At 47.1% G+C, this 19892-nt stretch overlaps 2 protein-coding genes across 12 annotated transcripts in view; one reads left to right on the forward strand and one right to left on the reverse strand.

Moving 5' to 3' along the window:
- LOC105488070 (zinc finger protein 586) overlaps positions 1–15929 on the forward strand; it is a 65626-nt gene extending 49697 nt beyond the window's left edge. For 2 of the 5 annotated variants that reach the window (XM_071088104.1, XM_011751782.3), the window contains exons 2-3: positions 11527–11653; positions 13250–15929. In XM_071088104.1, the coding sequence (XP_070944205.1) occupies positions 11527–11653; positions 13250–14823 (1701 nt within the window). In that variant the 3' untranslated portion in view covers positions 14824–15929. Of the gene's footprint in view, positions 1–5441; positions 5816–11523; positions 11654–13249 lie in introns of those variants that run through there. The other 3 variants (XM_011751777.3, XM_011751780.3, XM_011751778.3) reach the window with 3 other exon arrangements.
- LOC105488194 (zinc finger protein 418) overlaps positions 6056–19892 on the reverse strand; it is a 64923-nt gene continuing 51086 nt past the window's right edge. For 5 of the 7 annotated variants that reach the window (XM_071088103.1, XM_071088102.1, XM_071088100.1 and 2 more), the window contains one exon: positions 13184–13663. The gene's annotated coding sequence lies outside the window, so the exon portion shown is untranslated. Of the gene's footprint in view, positions 8153–13183; positions 13664–19892 lie in introns of those variants that run through there. The other 2 variants (XM_071088101.1, XM_071088098.1) reach the window with 2 other exon arrangements.

Here is a 19892-nt window from a genome sequence, read left to right on the forward strand (position 1 = left end):
TGCCTGCCTTGGCCTCCCAAAGTGCTGGGATTACAGGCCTAAACTATGAGCCACCGCATCTGTAATTGATTCTGAGGCCAGGCGCGGTGGCTCACACATGTAATCCCAGCACTTTGGGAGGCCCAGGTGGGCGGTTCACTTGAGGTCAGGAGTTTGAGACCAACCTGGCCAACATGGTGAATCCCCATCTGTACTAAAAATACAAAACTTAGCCAGGGGTGATGGCACATGCTTTTAATCCCAGCTACTCACTCTGGAGGCTGAGACAGGAGAATCACTTGAACCTGGGAGGCAGAGGTTACAGTGAACTGAGATCACACCACTGCACTCCAGCCTGGGCAACACAGTGAGACCCTGTTTCAAAAATAAAAATAAAATAAAAACATGTATTCTGAGATAATCCCAGTTCCCAATGTGAAACTATTCCTGCAATCACTGGAAAATAATAACCACTTTCTTGTAAGTAGATGAAATTTTGGAGCTCAGATGCCGTGTTTATGTTGTCATTCAGATGGCCTTTTTTTACCTGTGCAGTAATTGTGAAAGTTGTAGCCGCTGATGTGTACCACAGTGGCATTGGTTAAGTTGCTCTTCCTTTGAGACAGATGTCAATGTGATAAGGAAATTGAGTACACCTTAGCATGTGGATTAAGAAACATATTGACATAGTGATCCTCATAGTGACATAGATCATCAGGACTTGTTTTCTAAGCACTGGTCATGACCCTGCTCATGATGAAACAGGATCTGGTCAAAGCAGGATGCAATAAAGAAACCAGCTGAAAGCAGTAAAACTAAGATGGCAATGAACATGAACTCTAGTTACCCTCATTGCTCATTATATGCTCATTCTAATGAATTAGCATGCTAAAAGACAATCCCACCAGCACCAAGACAGTTTACAAATGCTATGGCAATGCCCAGAAGCTACCTCATGTAATTTAAAAGAGAAGGAACCCCTGGTTCTGGGAACTACCCCTCCCCCCCCCCGCCTTTTTCTAGAAAATTCATGAATAACCCACCTCTTATTTAGCACATAATTAACGAGTAGCTGTAAATATAGGTAGCCAACAATCCACGGGTGCTACTTTGCCTGTGGAGTAGCCCTGCTCTGTCTGTGGAGCAACCATTTTCCTGTACTCTGTTGCTCTCATAAACTTGCTTTGCCTTCACTTTACACTGTTGGCTTGCTCTTGAATTATTTCCTTTATGAAGCCAAGAACCTTCCTGGATTGAGCCCCAATTCTGGGGTTTGCTAGCATCAGTAGAGCAATTATCTGTGGGAACCAGTGGCCAACTGCCAGCTTCACTACCTGCTTCAGGGTGTACCAACATCTGTCTATTTCCCTGTCATTAGATCTTTATTATTTTATTTATTTATTTATTTATTTATTTATTTATTTATTTTTGAGAAGGATTCTAGCTCTGTCACCCAGGCTGGAGTGCAGTGGCGCGATCTCAACTCATTGCAACCTCAGCCTCCCGAGTTCAGGTGATCTTCTGCCTCAGCCTCTCGAGTAGCTGGGACTGCAGGTGCCTGCCACCACACTGGGCTAATTTTTGTATATTTAGTAGAGACGTGGTTTCACCATATTGGTCAGGCTGATCTTCAACTCCTGACCTCGTGATCTGTCTGACTTCACCTCCCAAGGTGCTGAGATTACAGGCATAAGCCACCGTGACAGCAATTTATTTATTTATTTTTTATTATTTTTTGAGACAGAGTCTCGCTCTTGTTGCCCAGACTGGAGTGCAATGGCATGATGTCAGCTTACCGTGACCTCCATCTGCAGGGTTCAAGTGATTCTCCTACCTCAGCCTCCCGAGTAGCTAGTATTAGAGGCATGCACCACCACGCCTGGATCATTTTGTACTTTCAGTAGAGATGCGGTTTCTCCATGTTGGCCAGACTGGTCTCGAACTCCTGACCTCAGGTGATCCGCCCGCCTTGGGCTCCCAAAGTGTTTGGATTACAAGCGTGAGCCAGTGTCTGGCCTTTATTTTTATTTTTTGTGGGTATATAGTAGTGTATGTATTTGAAGATTACATGAGATACTTTGATGTAGCCATGCCATACGTTATAATCACATAGGGTAAATGGGGTCTCCATCACCTCAACATTTATCCTTCATATTATAAACAATCCAATTATACTCTTTTATTTTTAAATGTATGACTAAATTATTTTGACTATAGCCACTCTGTTATGGTAGCAAATATTAGGTCTTATTCATGTTTTCTCACTGTTTTTTGTAGCATCCTGTCATTGTGTCTTATGGAGAATTTTCTTTTGTTCCCAACAAAACAATGAAACTGACAAAACTGACTATAATGATTCAGTCTACATGAATTTAAAGAGCAATCAATACTTAATATTCTCAGCTCTGGGTGCACACATTGTAAGTCTGAATGATGCCAATGATGATATGGCCACTTAGATAAGTAAAGTTTAGGAGCATCTCAAATAGTATTTTTATTCTCTGGGGGCAGGATGAGCTTTCTAGAGTCTGATGTGATACCTATTTGATGCTTTTACAAAGAATCAATAGCCTTCCTCCCTTGAGGTGTGAATAGGGCTTTCCAGCAGCCCTCAGAGTGTCACATGGTCTGCATTCTGCTTGGTCTTGGAGGATCCCACCATTGTTGACTGAGAGCTCTGGGAAATACTTTTCCCAGAAGGCACTAGTTGCAAGGCCCAGGATGAGGGCTTTCTGGGCATGCTTGTCAGGCCAGGGAGTACTCGGTTGGGACTGAGAAGGCACAAGAGGAGGAGTCATCTCTGCTCCCAAGTGGCAGGCCTGAGGCTCACAGGCACTGCGTGGAGTGATGCCTGCTCCACCCACAGTTGATGGCAGCAGCCACACTGAGGGACCTAGCTCAGGTAAATGCTGTGTATTACAGACTTCGCCCCAGGTAGACTAATACAGGTGGAGGAACCAACAGGTGCAAAGGCTTAGAGGTGCATCTGAGCCATGAACTTCTCAGAACCTATTAACCATGTTGTGTCATGATCATGTAAGTCCAGAAGCTTAAGACCAGCCTGGGCAACATAGTGAGACCCCGTCTCTCAAAAAGAGAAAAGCCCTAGTAAAACCTGAACATGAGCCAGAGTCACACCTGTCTTAGGGGTTGTGCCTTCAGTCTGAGTGTCCTGGGATGTATGGAGGGTTGTGAACAGAAAGAGGGTTATGTCCTTGGTAGGACTTTTAACAGTTTCCAAAAGCCTCTCAGAGAACAGACTGGAATGAGGATGATGAGGAGAATGAGGCACGGAGAAGTACAGTCTTCATTCAAGGTCACAGATGGTAAGAAGGAGCATTGAGAATTGAAATCGGCCAATCAGTTAGCCCCAGGGCCCCTGGCTTTATGGTTGTGTAGGGATCAGCGGAGGTTTGATCAGCTGGAGCTGGTCACAGTTGCCTTCTTATTTTCATGGGATATGAAGACTGAAAATGCTTATGGTGCCAACACAGGGAAAGAGAAAGTGTCCCAGTCTCTCCCTGAACCTGACACTACCTGTGTGTTGTCTGAGATTATGGTGTCTTGAATGTTCACTTGATGTTTTCCCAGTTCTTGGGAGTGGGGAACCTGTGGATACACCAAGCTCAGAGTCCTGAGTGCCAGCCAAGGATTAATGGAAGTGTTCTTATTTCCAATGGAAACAGGTGTAGAAAGCTATTTTAGGAACCAGTCTGTGCAAATGCTTTGAGGTATGGCTGAGTTTGGACCTGTGTACAGCAGGCATCCATTCTTTCTCATAGGAACAAAAAGCCAAGGGTCAAGATTCAGGCCTGTAATGTGGTTGCCTGAAAAGCTGAGTGTCTGTTTTGGAGGTGCTGGGATGCTTGGACGGGGAAAGAGGTGGTCTAACCCAGATCTTCATTGGATCTATCTGGTTGCACACTGGAGAACAGACTCCTGGGTTAATGAGGAGGCAGTGAGCATGGGGGGAAATATACTGGCATAATTCAGATGAGTTGATGGACCAGGTGAGTGCCCTGCAGATGGGAGAAATGGAGGAATTCTATGCAACATGGTGAAACCTAGTCTATACTAAAAATACAAAAATTAGCTGGGCGTAGTGGCGGGTGCCTGTAATGCTAGCTACCTTGAGGGCTGCCTCAGGAGAATCACTTGAACCCGAGGGGCGGAGCTTGCAGTGAGCCGAGAACCCGCCACTGCACTCCAGACTGGAGGAAGAGCAAGACTCCGTCTCAAAAAAAAAAAAAAAAAAAAAGTTTATTTTGCCAAGGTTGAGGAAGCATGCCTGTGACACAGCCTCAGAAAGTCCTGACGACATGTGGCCAAGGTGGTTGGGGTATAGATTGGTTTTATACCTTTTAGGGAGACATGAGACATCAGTGAATATATGTAAGAAGTACATTGGTTCCGACCAGAAAGGCGGGGACAACTTGAAGGAGGGCGCGGACTTCCAGGTCACAGGTAGACAGGTAGAGAGACAAATAGTTGCATTATTTTTACTTTCTGATAAGTCCTTCCAAAGGAGGCAATCAGAATATGCTTCTATCTCAGTGAGGAGAGGGATGACTTTGAATAGAATGGGGCAAGTTTGCCCAGAGCAGTTCCCAGCTTGACTTTTCCCTTTAGCTTAGTAATTTTGAGGCCATAAGATTTTCCTTTCACAGATTCTATGAGCAGGAGAGTTGTTTTCTGTAGGAATCACAGAGATCCAACTTTGCACACCTGCTTTAGGGGAGCACATCTCTAACTTTCTTGATTTGCCTTAGGGACTCTAATGCTTCTGAGGGCCTTCAGAAACTTAACGTTTATCAGCCTCTGCTTCCAGTGCAGGTATTTTGCGACTGAACGACTGTATCAAATGGTGTAGTAATTTGGATTTTTAGCCTTTGGGAGAATCCTAAATAATAGTTTTAACTTGAGCTCCCTATTATTTAGCTTTGAGCTCCCCAAAATCTGAAACAGTATTTTTCCAAATTCTTGAGTGATTAGTTACAAACACTAGTCTCCACGAATCTCAACACAGTTTCTAAGGCTAGGTGAGACCCCGTCCTCTGCCCTAGAAAGGCGGTCTTTTTCTTTTTTATTTCTTTTTCTTTTTTTTTTTTTTTTTTTTTTTTGAGACAGAGCCTCCCTCTGTCGCCCAGGCTGGAGTGCAGTGGCGCGATCTCAGCTCACTGCAAGCTCCACCTCCCGGCTTCACGCCAGTTCTCCTCCTGCCTGCCTCAGCCTCCGGAGTAGCTGGGACTATAGGCAGCTGCCAGCACGCCCGACTTCTTTTTGTATTTTTAGTAGACAGGGGGTTTCACCGTGTTAGACAGGATAGTCTTGATCTCCTGACCTCGTGATCCGCCCATCACTGCCTCCCAAAGTGCTGGGATTACAGGCGTGAGCCACCGCGCCCAGCCAAAAGGGCGCGCTTTTTAAGTAGAGCCCCGACCTGACAGAGGCTTTTCCTGCAGACCCGCCTCTGCGTAGCGCCCTCTTTAGCGCCTTGGAACTTGAGGAACTACATTACCCAGAAAGCTCTGCGTTAAACGATAGCGTGTCAGAGCCAATGAGGACTCGGAGGCATTTCCACGTGTGCACGTAAGGAAAGGCCAAGACTTCCGGGGTCCTCTAATAGCGGCCATGTTGATCCGTGTTGTGGGGGATTGCCCAGTTTATGGCTGCTGAATGCTGGGAGGGACCGCGGTGACTGAACCTGGAAGGTGGAGAGGAATCGTCCTCGGTGCACAGAGTCGGCTCTACAGCCCCGTGTCGTCACCCACTGCTCCCCGGACGTCCTTCCCCAAGTAGTCCGATGGCAGCGACTGCGCCGAGGCGCCTGGCTCAGGTAATTGTGGCGCCTTCTGTGCCCTCAGGTCACCTCGTCGTCACCCAGGTCCTAAACCAGGGAGGGAGCGGCTCCCTCTCACGGGTCTGTAGCCAGTACCCGGCGTAGGGACACTGAGGCGCTCGCGGGAGGGGTCTCTGTAACCGTCTAGTGGGTTCACGTTGCCAGCTGCCTAGACAGAGCCGGTTTATGAAGACAGGGGAATTGCAGTGGAGAAATAGTAATTCACGCAGAGCCGTCTGGCTGTTCGAGTGACAGGAGTTTTATTATTCAAGTCAGTCTTCCGAGCATTCCGGGATCAGAGTTTTCAAAATTAATTTGGCGGGTAGTGGCTTGGGAAGTGGGGAGTGCTGATGGGTCAGGTTGGAGATGGATTCATAGGGGGTTGAAGTGAGTTTTTCATGCTGTTTTCTGTTCTGGGTGGGATGGGAGAACTGATTGACCCAGATTACTGGTCTCTGTGTTGTCAGCTGATCCATCCAGTGTAGGATCTGCAGAATTCCCCAAGCACTGATCTTAGATGTTGGGGAAACCAGCCCCACACCACCCAGCGGGTACCCCGAGTCCGGCGGAGACAAAGGAGTTAGAGACAGAATAAGTGTTTAAAAGGTGGGTCCAGGGGACCGGAGCATCGGAGGCTTCCTGGAGGCTTCCTGGTGTCCCCGAGCTCTTGGGCTCCGCCCAATTTATTGGTTTACAAGCTCTTTGTTCTTATGGCAGATTGGAGGTGGAGGAAGGAATGAGGAAAAGAATTAATCAGTGAAGGAGAACTCGTGAGTCATTTGATAAGATGTATACCAGTGGCTGTTTCTGTGAATTTCCCTGAGCAAAGGCGTCTGTCTAAACTACTTAAGATCTTTAACTTATCGGGACTGAAACAGGTGGCAGCGGGTTTCAGAGGAGCCAAGATGTTTGATTATACTCCACTGTTTCAAGGGAGTGTTATCTCCCTGAGCAACCTTTGGAATGCCGCTGAGCAGTTATGTTTTCAGGGCATAAAGACACATCTCCTTAAAAAAAATGAGACTTTTCTCCTCAGAGGCCACCCATGGCTTCCCATGGGTGTCTCACACAGGGGAGACCAACTCAACTGGCACCCCAGAAACTCTTTCTCACATTAGGTTCTACAATAGCGATGTTATCTTCAGGAACAACTTGGGGAAGTTCAGACTCTTGGAGCCAGAAGCTGCATGACCCCTAAACCGTAATTTCTGATCTTGTAGCTAATTTGTTAGTTCTGTAAGGCAGGCTGGTCTCCAGGCAAGAAGGGGGTCTTTTCAGGAAAGGGCTATTATCAGTTTCGTTTCAGAGTGAAACAATGAACTGAATTCTTTTCGTAAGTTAATTCAGCCTGTGCCCAGGAATGAACAAGGACAGCTGAAAGGTTGCAAGCAAGATGGAGTCGATTAGGTCTGATTTCTTTCACTGTCATAATTTCCTCAGTTACAATTTTGCAAAGTCTGTTTCACCTCTTTCTGACACCAGTGGGATGCAGTGGGGAGAGTGACAGGCACAGGGAGGGGTGCAGGCAATGGCCTGGAAATGGATGGAGCGGGGAGGATGGAACCTGGGGTCTACAGGCGTCTGTCAGGAACAAAGTGTGAGGTGGAGCTCTTCCTGGTAGAGCAAGGAGGCCAAGGGCTGTGCATTCATCATGAGGACGCTAGAAGCCATGGAAAGTTTTGAAGAAAGGAGGGACATGATCCAAATCCAGGCTTTTAAGAAGTTTCCCAAAGGCCAATCAAAGGAAGAACATTGTACAGCGAGAGGGTGAGGACTTTGGGGCCTTGGGAGGTTGAATCCATTTTGTAGATCTCATAGGTGGTAGAGATGACAGTTTGCATTGCAACAAGCAGGTCAGACAACCAGCCTTAGGGTTACCTGGCTCTAGGGAGAAGAAAGGTTCAGGGAGGCCTGAGCTTATCAAATCCTGTGACATGTTTGTAATGTCTGCCTCTCCCCTCAGGCACTCCTGGCTGCAGAAGCACTTAGGGAACCCACACAGGGAAGTGGAGGGTGTTCCATTCCCTCATTGGTCCTGACCCCATCCATAGGTACTGTAGCTTGTGGTGTCCTGGGACTCTGAAGTGCCATTTTTTCAGTCCTTTGATCCGAGGACCCTGGAGAATCTCTAAACCCAGGATACTAAGGCCATGGCAGGTTATATGGAGGTATTCTCATTTCTGTCAACCAATGTATGCACTCTTGGAAGGTTAAGCCAGGAGTTGCTTCCAGGTTGTGAAATGCTTAGAGATAAAACGGATCAAAGTCAGGAGGTGATATTACCCCAGTTCTATCTGGCTATAGGCTTCATCTGATAGGACCTTGTTGCACAGACTGTGGGTTGAGGGAAGAGGAAGAAAGGTCAGAGATAAGGCTACTGCCATAATCCAGGTGAGGGTTAATGGATCAGATATGTGGCAAATCACATGGGTCTGGATTCAGGATTCACTTTTTGTAGAGACAGCTAGGTTTTCTTTTCTTTTGTTATTTTTTTTTAATGCGGAATTTTGGTTTTGTTGCCCAGGCTGGAGTGCAATGGCACCATCTCGGCTCGATGGAGCCTCCGCCTCCCAGGTTCAAGCAATTCTCTTGCCTCAGCCCTTAAGGTAGCTAGCATTACAGGCACCCGCCACCACACCCAGCTAATTTTTATATTTTTAGTAGAGAGGAGGTTGTAGCATGTTGGCCAGGCTGGTTTCGAACTCCTAACCTCAGGTGATCCTCCCGCCTCGGCCTCCCAAAGTGCTGGGATTATAGGCATGTACCAATGCGCTCAGCTGAGGCAGCTAGGTTTTCTTTTTTTTTTTTTCCTTGAGATGGAGGTTCACTATGTTGTCCAGCCTGGAGTCTAGCGGCACAATCGTGGCCCACTGCAACCTCCGCCCCCCCGGTTCAAGTGATTCTCCTGCCTCACCCTCCCAAGTAGCTGGGATTACAGGCATGTAATTACACAGCTAATTTTTGTATTTTTAGTAGAGTCGGGTTTCACCATGTTGGCCAGTCTAGTCTCAAACTCCTGACCTCAGGTGATTCACCCTCCTTGGCCTCCCAAAGTGCTGGGATTGCAGGCCTGAGCCACCGTACCTGGCAGACAGATAGGTTTTCTAATGTGGATGATAAGGGCATGAAAGAGGAATCGGGCATGAGCCCAGGGTTTTTGTTCTTAGCAGCTGTAACCATGGACGCTGCTTCAGCTGAGATGAAGTTGGTATTGACATAATATTGACTGTGGATATCAAGAGAGTTGTTTGACCATATGAAGAATTTGAGGCCAATAAGTGGTGGCATCAAATGGATAACTAGACATACAGGATGCGGTATCTGGGAGGGTGTTGATAGTGGAGATGTCTGATATATGAAAGCTAATGGGTGAACTACGGTAAGTAAGTTATGGGTCCCACTTAGGAGGACATGCTTCCGATTATGGTGGTAAATCTTTTCAGGGGCCAGGAAGGTGTGATTACAGGCTGAGGAGTGGATCTCTTACTTACATCCCCAAGGGATGTTATTGGGCTTCCTAAACACCTGGAGGGTGTGAGTGACCATCATGGCAGGATGTATCAGACGGTAGAGTTTGGAAGGGGACATAGACATCCAAGGAGAGAACAGACAAGAGATAGATGTATGCAGAAGCATAGAAGTAATTCAGGGAACATGACACTTAAGACTGAGTCGGTGCCAAAGTTGCAACTATTTATCACTGTCTGGACTCACAAACGTTTTGAGAGCACTTTGGAAGTGCCTGGGGAGTTTCATTCAGCCTGGTGCATGTGTGCAGTGAAAAATATGCTCATCTGTGATAGTAGATTTGGTTTGGTTCACAAATCCGGGGCTGGGCTTTAAACGGCATTAGGTGGACAGAGGAGGGTTGCTACAGCTGAGGTCTCAGTTGGTGCATCACAGAAGTGGGATAGGGCCTTGGATATCTGAAGCCACATGTGGTTCTGTGTGGCTATGGAGTCACTCAGGGAGACATTCACAGGATGATTTGGGATTACCACTACTCTTGGAAACCATGGAAATTCTGTGTTGATACTGGATCCTGTTTGTATTTGTCAAGCATACTCTGGATGCTTATCCACATGTTGGTATAAGGCCAGAATTGAAGGCCCAATATGATGTGTCACTTTGACACCTTGTGATAGTGGGACAACCTTAAAAGGTGTGAGTACAAATCTCATTCCCACTTTGCTCTCTTGGATAACGTTTCCTAGCCTAACAATGCTTTTTATCAAGGCGATGAAGCAGGGTTCCAGGTTGTTACACTTTGTAGTGGGTTTCAACTCAATCCTGACGAGCAGAGTTACAGAAACAAACCATTGCATATTCCCAAGGGAATCATGGGCCATTATACCCTCTTCATTTTGTGAAATAATTTTATTTGTGGCGACTGGGTAAATAATTTCATTTGTGGGGACTGGGTGCCGTGGCTCACCCCTGTTGGAGGCCAAGGTGGGTGGATCACTTGAGACCAGGAGTTCAAGACCAGCCTGACCAACATGGTGAAACCCTGTCTCTACTAAAAAAAAAAAATACAAGCCGGGCGCGGTGGCTTACACCTGTAATCCCAGCACTTTGGGAGGCCAAGGCGGGTAGATCACGAGGTCAGGAGATTAAGACCATCCTGGCTAACACGGTGAAACCCCATCTCTACTAAAAATATAAAAAATTAGCCGGACGTGGTAGCAGGCACCTGTAGTCCCAGCTACTTGGGAGGCTGAGGCAGGAGAATGGTGTGAACCCGGGAGGCGGAGCTTGCAGTGAGCTGAGATCACACCACTGCACTCCAGATGAGTGAGAGAGTAAGACTGCGTCTCAAAAAAATTAAAAATAAAGCCGGGTATAGTGTTCCATGGCTGTAATCCCAGCTACCTGGGAGGGTGAGGTACAAGAATCACTTGAACCTGGGAGGCAGAGGCTGCAGTGAGCCACGATTGTGCCCCTGCACTCTAGCCTAGGTGACAGAGCTAGACTGTGTCTCAAAAACAACCTCCAAAAACAAACCTTTACTTGTGGGGATGCTAGAGAGGGGCTGCAGGTGTGGGAAATTCAGGTGGGGGTGGCCATGGGCATGTGTCTGTGCAGTATAAAGAATGATGTATATTTAGAGAACAGGTTTGTCTGATGGAATCAGGCAGCCGTCCTGGGCTTTACATCAGCTTGGATATCGCTATTCAGAAGGAGGTGGCCTTTTTTTTCTTTTTTTTTTTTTGAAATGGAGTCTCTGTCAGCCAGGCTGGAGTACAGTGACGCGATCTCTGCTCTTCACGCCATTCTCCTGCCTCGGCATCCCAAGTAGCTGGGACTACAGGCACCCGCCACCACGCCCGGCTAATTTTTTGTATTTTTAGTAGAGACGGGGTTTCACCGTGTTAGCCAGGATGGTCTCAATCTCCTGACCTCATGATCTGCTGGCCTCGGCCTCCCACAGTGCTGGGATTACAGGTGTGAGCCACCGCACCCAGCATAGAAAGGGGTGGACCTTTTTATGTCCGGACCTCAGCATGGATACCTATTTGTCCACCTACTTCTTGTTGATAATTGACCAGTGGGCCCATGAAGACACAAAGGCACCAGTGGACATAGTTTCAGCTCTAGGTTGGGGACCTTGGGGAGGAGGATGGGCAAGGGTGGCTGTGTGGGAGAGGTGGGTTGTGTTACCTCAGCAGAGGGGCTGTTTGTGGTTTCATCTGTCACTATCATAGCAGGACACTGTGACCTTTGAAGATGTGGCTGTGAACTTTTCCCAGGAGGAATGGAGTCTTCTTAGTGAGGTTCAGAGGTGCTTGTACCGTGATGTGATGCTAGAGAACCTGGCACTTATATCCTCCCTGGGTAAGTTGCTCACGCTGTGAGCTGAGCTAGTGTTGCCGTTCCCCTTTTCATTGACAAGACTGTCTTTCTCACTTAAGGAGCCTGGACACAGGTTCCTTCTACACTTTGTGTGAGTTGTGTGGTTGGTAGGAGTAAGGTGTGTGTATTGCCTTTTCCTCTCCTTAAGCAGCTCCAACACATCCTGTGCTCCAGGCTCCCAGGGAAGGAGTCCGAGTCGGGAGTCTTATAGCCACCCTCATGTATCCACTTTGCTTGCTCTCTGGCTGTCAGGTGACTGTCCAAATCGGTAGCTCTTGTGTGCCCAGGTTCTATTAACATTTCTTTCCTCTATCTGACAATTCTTCCTACCTCCCTGTGCTGAGAATTGCCTTCATTGACATTGTCACTACCTACATAGACCATAGACTGTTCTTGCAAGACCCTGCTTAGGAATTCTCTTTTAATACTTAGTTTACTCTTCTGTGGGCTGTCAGGTGCTTACTTGTGCTGAGCTAGTGTTGGCTGTTCATCTCTGCTGTCTCTCCCTTCATGCTTATATCATCTGGTCCCATGAACTGGGGGTGAGATGGAGAGTCCTTGGTGTTTGATAAAATGTGGTTCAATTCAGGCTCATCATGATAGGCTCAAAGGGAGCCTGTCCCTCAGGAGTGCCATGCTGGGGGAGGGCATGACTTCAGGGATTTATCCAAATCGTACCAGAAACCATTTATATTTGCCAAATATTTTTGTGGCAATACGAGTAGGCACACACTATTTGTCTTTTTCTCCCTATTGTTGAGAGTTTCACACTTGTTAGTTCTGTACTTTTCCACTTCTACTGTGATATCCACCCCAGCACTAATACTCACATCTCTGGACTCCACTTTAGATGCATTTTTCTTGTGCTTTCATCTGTAGTTGTCTCTGATGTTGGTGTATCGATTACATATTAGGAAGTATATGCCCATTGTTAAACCATCTATGTCCACCCCCTGCGGTATTATACTCACGTTTTCTTGGACTTGACATATGCTTCTACACGTGTGTGTATATATATGTATATATGTGTATACATATACATGTGTATATATGTGTGTATATATGTATACATGTGTATACAATGTATATATATATGTGTGTGTGTATATATGTGTGTACATATATATATATATATATATATTTTTTTGAGACAGTTTCACTGTTGTTGCCCAAGCTGGAGTGCAATGGTGCCATCTCCGCTCACTGCAACCTCTGCCTCCTGGGTTTGAGCAATTCTTCTGCCTCACCCTCCCGAGTAGCTGGGATTACAGGCATGCGCCACCACACCTGACTCATTTTTTGTATTTTTAGTAGAGACAGGGTTTCACTATATTAGCCAGGCTGGTCTCGAACTCCTGACCTCAGGTGATCCACCCGCCTCAGCCTCCCAAAGTGCTGGGATTACAGGCGTGAGCCACCGCACCCGGCCAGCAGCCCCATCTTCAGCTTGAAGCCAACATTGTGTTCCTGCAAATATTTCTATAGAATAATTCCTCAATTTGTGAGACTTACTTGTGGGTGGGCTGTGCCTTCCCGTCAGAGGTACTTTGCACTTGACCAGCATTTTCTTGCTTTCAGATTGTTGGTGTGGATCAAAAGATAAGGAGGCACCGTCTACGCAGAGCATTTCTGTACAAAGAGAGTCTCAGAACAGGACTCCTAGGGCAGTTGTTTCTCCTAAGAAGGCTCACCCCTGTGAAATGTGTGGCCTCATCTCGGGGGATGATTTGCACTTTGTTGAACACCAGGAAACTCATCAGAAGCAGAAGCTGAACAGGAGTGGGGCATGTGGAAAAAACTTGGATGACACTGCAAACCTGAATCAGCACCAGAAGCAGCATATTGGAGAGAAATTCTGCAGAAAGAGTGTCAGAGAAGCATCGTTTGTAAAGAAACGTAAGCTCAGGGTGTCACAGGAGCCGTTTGTCTTCCATGAGTTTGGGGAGAACGTTCTGCCCAGTTCAGGATTATGCCAACAAGAAGCCGCTTATCCTGTAGAGAACACAGACAGTGAAACTAAGCATGGCCCACCCTTTCAGGAGGGAAAAAGTAATTCCGGGTATGGAAAACGCACAAAAGCCTTCAGCACCAAACACTCAGTTATTCCACACCAGAAACTTTTCACTAGAGATGGATGTTATGTATGCAGTGATTGTGGAAAATCCTTTAGCAGATATGTCAGCTTCAGTAATCATCAGCGAGATCACACTGAAAAAGGACCTTATGAGTGTGGAGAGTGTGGGAAATCTTACAGTCAAAAGAGCAGCCTCATTCAGCATCAGCGAGTTCACACTGGAAAGACAGCTTTTCCCTGTGGGGAGTGTGAGAAATCTTTTAGTCAGAAGGGCAGGCTTATTAACCATCATCAGCATGTTCACACTGGAGAAGGGCCTTATGAGTGTGGAGAATGTGGGAAGTCTTTTGGTCAAAAGGGTAAATTCATTCAACATCAGCGAGGTCACACTGGAGAGACAGCTTATCACTGTGGGGAATGTGGGAAATCTTTTCATCAGAAGTTCTGCTTTATTAACCATCAGCGTGTTCACACTGGAGAAAGACCTTACAAATGTGGAGAATGTGGGAAATCTTTTGGTCAAAAGGGCAACCTCGTTCAACATCAGCGAGGTCATACTGGAGAAAGACCTTATGAGTGCAGGGAGTGTGGAAAATTATTTAGGTACAGATCCCACCTCACTGAACACCAGAGACTTCACACTGGGGAAAGACCTTACAATTGTAGGGAATGTGGGAAATTATTTAACAGGAAGTATCATCTTCTTGTTCATGAGAGAGTTCACACTGGAGAAAGGCCGTATGAGTGTGAGGTATGTGGGAAATTATTTGGCAATAAGCACAGTGTGACTATACATCAGAGGACTCACACTGGAGAAAGGCCATATGAATGCAGTGAATGTGGGAAATCATTTATTTCCAGCTCTGCGCTTCATGTTCATAAAAGAGTTCATTCTGGACAAAAGCCTTATAAGTGCAGTGAATGTGGAAAATCCTTTGCTGAATGTTCCAGTCTCATTAAACACAGGAGAATTCACACTGGAGAAAGGCCTTATGAATGCACCAAATGTGGAAAAAGATTTCAGCGAAGCTCTACCCTCCTTCATCATCAGAGTTCACACAGGAGAAAGGCCTTGTGAGTGCAGTGAATGTGGGAAATCCTTCGCTGAAACGTCCAGTCTCATTAAACACAGGAGAGTTCATACTGGAGAAAGGCCTTATGAGTGCTGTCAATGTGGAAAAGTTCAGAATATATGCTCTCCTTGGTCTTAAGAGACTTCGCGTTGAGACCCTCTCATTCTGTCACCCAGGCTGGAGTGTGGTGGCACAATCTTGGCTCGCTGCAACTTGGGCCTCCTGGGTTCATGAGATTCTCCTACTTTAGCCTCCCGAGGAGCTGGGATTACGGGTACACACCACCACGCCTGGCTAATTTGTATTTTTAGTGGAGACGGGGTTTTACCATGTTGGCCAGGCTGGTCTTGAACTCCTAACCTCAAGTGATCCACCCACCTTGGCCTCCCAAAGTGCTAAGATTACAGGCATGAGCCTCTGCACCCGACCTTCATTCTTTTTGTATCACTTGGAATATGACATGCTGAACCAGGCATGGTGGCTCATGCTTGTAAACCTGATGCTTTGGGAGAATGAGGTGGTTCACGCGAGGCCAGGAGTTAAGAGATCAGCCCGGGCAACATAGCCAGACCTTCTCTGCAGAAAGAATCACATGCTATGAAAACTTATTGTATATCATTTATCTGTTGAAGTGTATTTCAGTTGCTTGTTTTTGTCTGTTATAAATGCAACTGCTACATTTGAATGCAGTTGTTTATATAGGTATCCTTCACTATGTTAATACAGTGGTGTGTAGTGCCTGAGTCACATGATAGATTAAAGTACAACTCTTTTGTGAGACAGACTCGCTGTGTCACCCAGGCTGGAGTTCAGTGGCATGATTTTGGCTCACTGCAACCTCTGCCTCCCAAGTTCAAGTGATTTTCCTGCTTCAGCCTCCCGAGTAGCTGGAATTACAGGTGTGCACCACCATGCCTGGATAATTTTTTGTATTTTTATTAGAGATTGGTTTCACCTTGCTGGCCAGGCTGGTTACAAACTCCTGACCTCAAGTGATATGCCTGCCTCGGCTTCTTGGGCGTGAGCTACCACGCTTGGCCTAATGTACAACTTTTTAAGCAATCCCAAACTATTATATAAGAATAAAATTATTGCTCGTTTATGTATCTACCATCAGTGTCCAAGAATTTCTGTTCTTCTATCTTACGAAGAGGGAGAGTATGGTTAGTATTTGAAATTGTTCATTTTAATAAGTGGTTATAGCATTTTGAGTCAACTATTTATGTTTTACATGCTTTTTTGTTTTGTTTTGAGACAAGGTCTCACTCTGTCCCCCAGGCTGGAGTGCAGTGGCACAATCTCAGCTCATTGCAGCCTCTGCTTTCTGGGCTCAAGCACTCTTCCTCAGCCTCCAGAGTAGCTGGAAATACAGGGGTGCACCACCCCTGGCTAATTTTTGTATTTTCTGTAAATTTTTTTTTTTACCTTGTTGCCCAGTCTGATCTCAAACTCCCGGGCTCAGGCAATCCACTTGCCTCGGCCTCCAAAAGTGCTTGGTTTACAGGTGTGAAGCACCCTGCCTAGCCTCACACCTCTAGGCTTGTTTTTTAAAATGAATTTTATCTTTCCCATTTCATTAAGATATTTAAAAATAATGAAATAAAGACTTATGTTGGACTGCCTCCCCCGCAGGAGGAACCATTTTGCCCTCATATTTCATTTCTCAGTCGGCCCCTGATATCCAAAAAAAATTTAAGAAGGCGGAGGAAGGCCCTCAAACTCCCATCCAGGATTTAGTCAAACTGGCCTTCAAGGTCTACAACTCCACAGAGGAAGCAGCTGAGGCCCAACGACAGGCCAGGCTAAAACAGAAGGTACAACTCCAAACCCAGGCCTTGGTAGCAGCCGAGGCCAGCCGGCTCCAGGAGCTCCCAGAAAAGAGGTACTACCCGAGCGCCACCTGGTGCCTGCTTCAAGTGCGGCAACGACAGCCACTGGGCCAGGCAGTGCCCTAACCCAAAGGAGCCAACTCGCCCCTATCCGAATTGTCGGCAGATGGGCCACTGGAAGTCGGACTGCCCCAACCTGAGGACGGTAGCTACGTAGCCACGTGACGACCCTCCTCCAGGTACTGGAGGCGCCTTCCAGCTCCTCGACACTGATGAAGATTGAAGAAGCCCAGACTCGGGGACCCCTCTCACTCTCGCCGAGCCCAGGGTTATGCTCCAGGTAACGGGTAAGTCCATATCTTTCCTTATGGACACGGAGGCTACCTACTCTGTTTTGCCTTCCTTCAGTGGCCCCAGCCACCCCTCCACTGTCATGGTCATGGGAATTGATGGCACTCCCTCCACCTACCGCCAGACTGCTCCTCTGTCTTGCCGACTGGATGGCTCCCTCTTCCCGCACTCATTTCTTATCATTCCTTTGTGCCCAGTCCCCTTGTTAGGACGAGATCTCCTCTCCAAGCTAGGGGCCTCAGTTCACTTCCCACCCAACCCCTCCCCACACCTCACGTTCCTCTTCCCCCTCCTCTCACCTGACAAGCCCCACCAGGCTGACCCCCCACTCCTGTTTCCAGTCCCCATTAACCCTAAGGTGTGGGACACCTCCACCCCAATCCTCGCCCAGCACCATACTCCGTCTGCATCCGGCTAAAAGACCCTTCCAAGTTTCCCTCTAGACCCCAGTTCCCTATCTCCCTTGAACATCGACAGGGATTAAAACCTATCATTACACGCCTGCTCTGGCAGCACATTCTAGTTCCCGCCAACTCACCATGTAATACTCCTATCCCGCCTGTACGGAAAAGCTCTAGGGCCTATTGCCTCGTGCAGGACCTACGCGTCATCAGTGAGGCAGTAGTCCCCACCTTTCCAGTTGTTCCTAACCCATATACACTTCTCTCGCACATTCCCCCCGATACCACTCACTTTATTGTCCTTGACCTAAAAGATGCCTTCTTCACCATTCCCTTACATCCGACTGTCACTTTGTTTGCTTTTACATAGGAAGATCCAGACACTCATATTTCTTCCCAGCTGACTTAAGACTGTTTTGCCTCAAAGGTTCCGTGATAGCCCCCATTTTTTCGGACAGGCACTGGCACAGGATGTTGTTCCCTGTCCCCTGACCCACAGCACACTATTGCAGTATGTCGATGACTTACTACTATGTAGTCCTTCCTAGCAGTGCTCCCTTGCAGATATTGCTACACTTTTAAATTTTCTAGGCGACCAGCGTTATCAGGTTACCCCGGCTAAGGCTCAACTTTGCAGCCCTTCTGTCACCCACCTACCTAGGCATACTCCTCACACCCACTACAAAAAGCCTCACAGCAGATAGAATAAGCCCCCACTGGTTGCGGTACCCTTACCCAGCCCTTTTAACTTCTCTAACCTAACCCCCTCCTTTCCCCTTCCTGGCCGAACACTACATCAATGAGTCAGGACTAGTAGAAACCAATTTCCTCACTCTAGAAAAGATTCAGGAAAGACTCCACCAGAAAAACCTCGGATCAAGGCCCTCACTTAGCGGCAGTCGTCTGTGGCCGGTTAAGTCCTACCCTTTCTAAGCCCCTTACTAATCATTGGCTTCTTGCTACTCATAGCTCCCTGTGTCCTCTGCTTCATCCAGGACCGCATGAAAGAAGTCTCCCAGGTCACTTTCAATCAGATGCTGCTCCACCCCTATACCCGAGTTCCGACCTCCGAAGATCCCCACGATGACCCATACCAGCAGGAAGCAGCCAGATGAACACGTTGCCCCATTTTCTTATTAGAAAGAGGTCGGAATGTTAGGCAGGAATCTAGACCCAACATGGCGGCATTACCTGGCATAGCAGGCCTTTTGTTAAAGACTCCCTTCACCCTTGTACACACCTGCAGACTTACATGCGTCAGAGTTCCGGCTGGGCAACCACACTCCCCCATGACCTGCAGCTCACCTGCATTCCACAAGGTCGTAAACAGCAGTTTTGGTTAACAGTTTCCAAAGACCCCTTCCTCATGAACCTTACTCAACTCCTGCCCTAGTAGTTTCAAGACCCCCCAGGCCCCATTTGCACAACCAGCTTCCCTACCTCTCAGGCTATAAAAAGCCCCTACCCTCCTCCCTCAGCGCGACTTCCTCGGCCCATGCCTTTGGACTGAGGAACCTCGCCCGCAAGCCCTAATAAAAGGCTATTCTCACTGCCATTTGCCTTGTGTCTTCATTCCCGGTTCGGTTTTTTTTTGTAAAAAAAAAACCTTTACACTTTTTTTTTTTGAGCTACAGTCTGTCACCCAGGCTGAAGTGCAATGGCGTGGTCTCCGCCCACTGAAACCAGGTTCAAGTGATTCTCTTCCCTCAGCCTCCTGAGTAGCTGGGCCTATTGGTTCGCGCCACCACGCCCAGCTAATTTTTGTATTTTTAGTAGAGATGAGCTTTCACTATGTTAGCCAGGCTGGTATCAAACTCCTGACCTCATGACCCACCCTCCTTGGCCTTCTAAAGTGCTGCGATTACAGGCGTCTGCCACCACCCCCGGCTTATCCCTAGAAATTCTATGATAGCATGATGTATAGGCACCTAAAGGCATAGCACTTGAGAAATGTGAATAAAAGATTGTAAGTTATAAATAGCAAGGTATAATCAGATGTTAAGTCTCAATCCCTAAATGTCACCTTGTATTACAGCATGAGCTGTATGTAAGCATATGTAAGCACATATAGGCACATATATGAAATAGTGATAGTTCATTCTCACTAGTATTTTTCATCCTTCTCACTGGAAAGATCTTTGATCATTTTTAATCAACGTAGGAGTTTCAATGATATCTAGAAGTTTAAAAGGGCTTGTTCAAATTATGACCGTACACACTGACGAGTATGTGTCTGTCTCTTGTGTAAATATTTTATTACACCAAATTATGTTTGCACAAAACCTTTATAATCAGGGGGAATTAAAGAGCCTTCCAGCCGGGCGCAGTGGCTCAAGCCTGTAATCCCAGCACTTTGGGAGGCTGAGACGGGCGGATCACGAGGTCAGGAGATCGAGACCATCCTGGCTAACGCAGTGAAACCCCGTCTCTACTAAAAAATACAAAAAATACAAAAAACTAGGTGGCGGGCGCCTGTGGTCCCAGCTACTCGGG

The sequence above is a fragment of the Macaca nemestrina genome, chromosome 20 (genome assembly GCF_043159975.1).
Source record: "Macaca nemestrina isolate mMacNem1 chromosome 20, mMacNem.hap1, whole genome shotgun sequence".
NCBI lineage: Eukaryota > Metazoa > Chordata > Mammalia > Primates > Cercopithecidae > Macaca > Macaca nemestrina.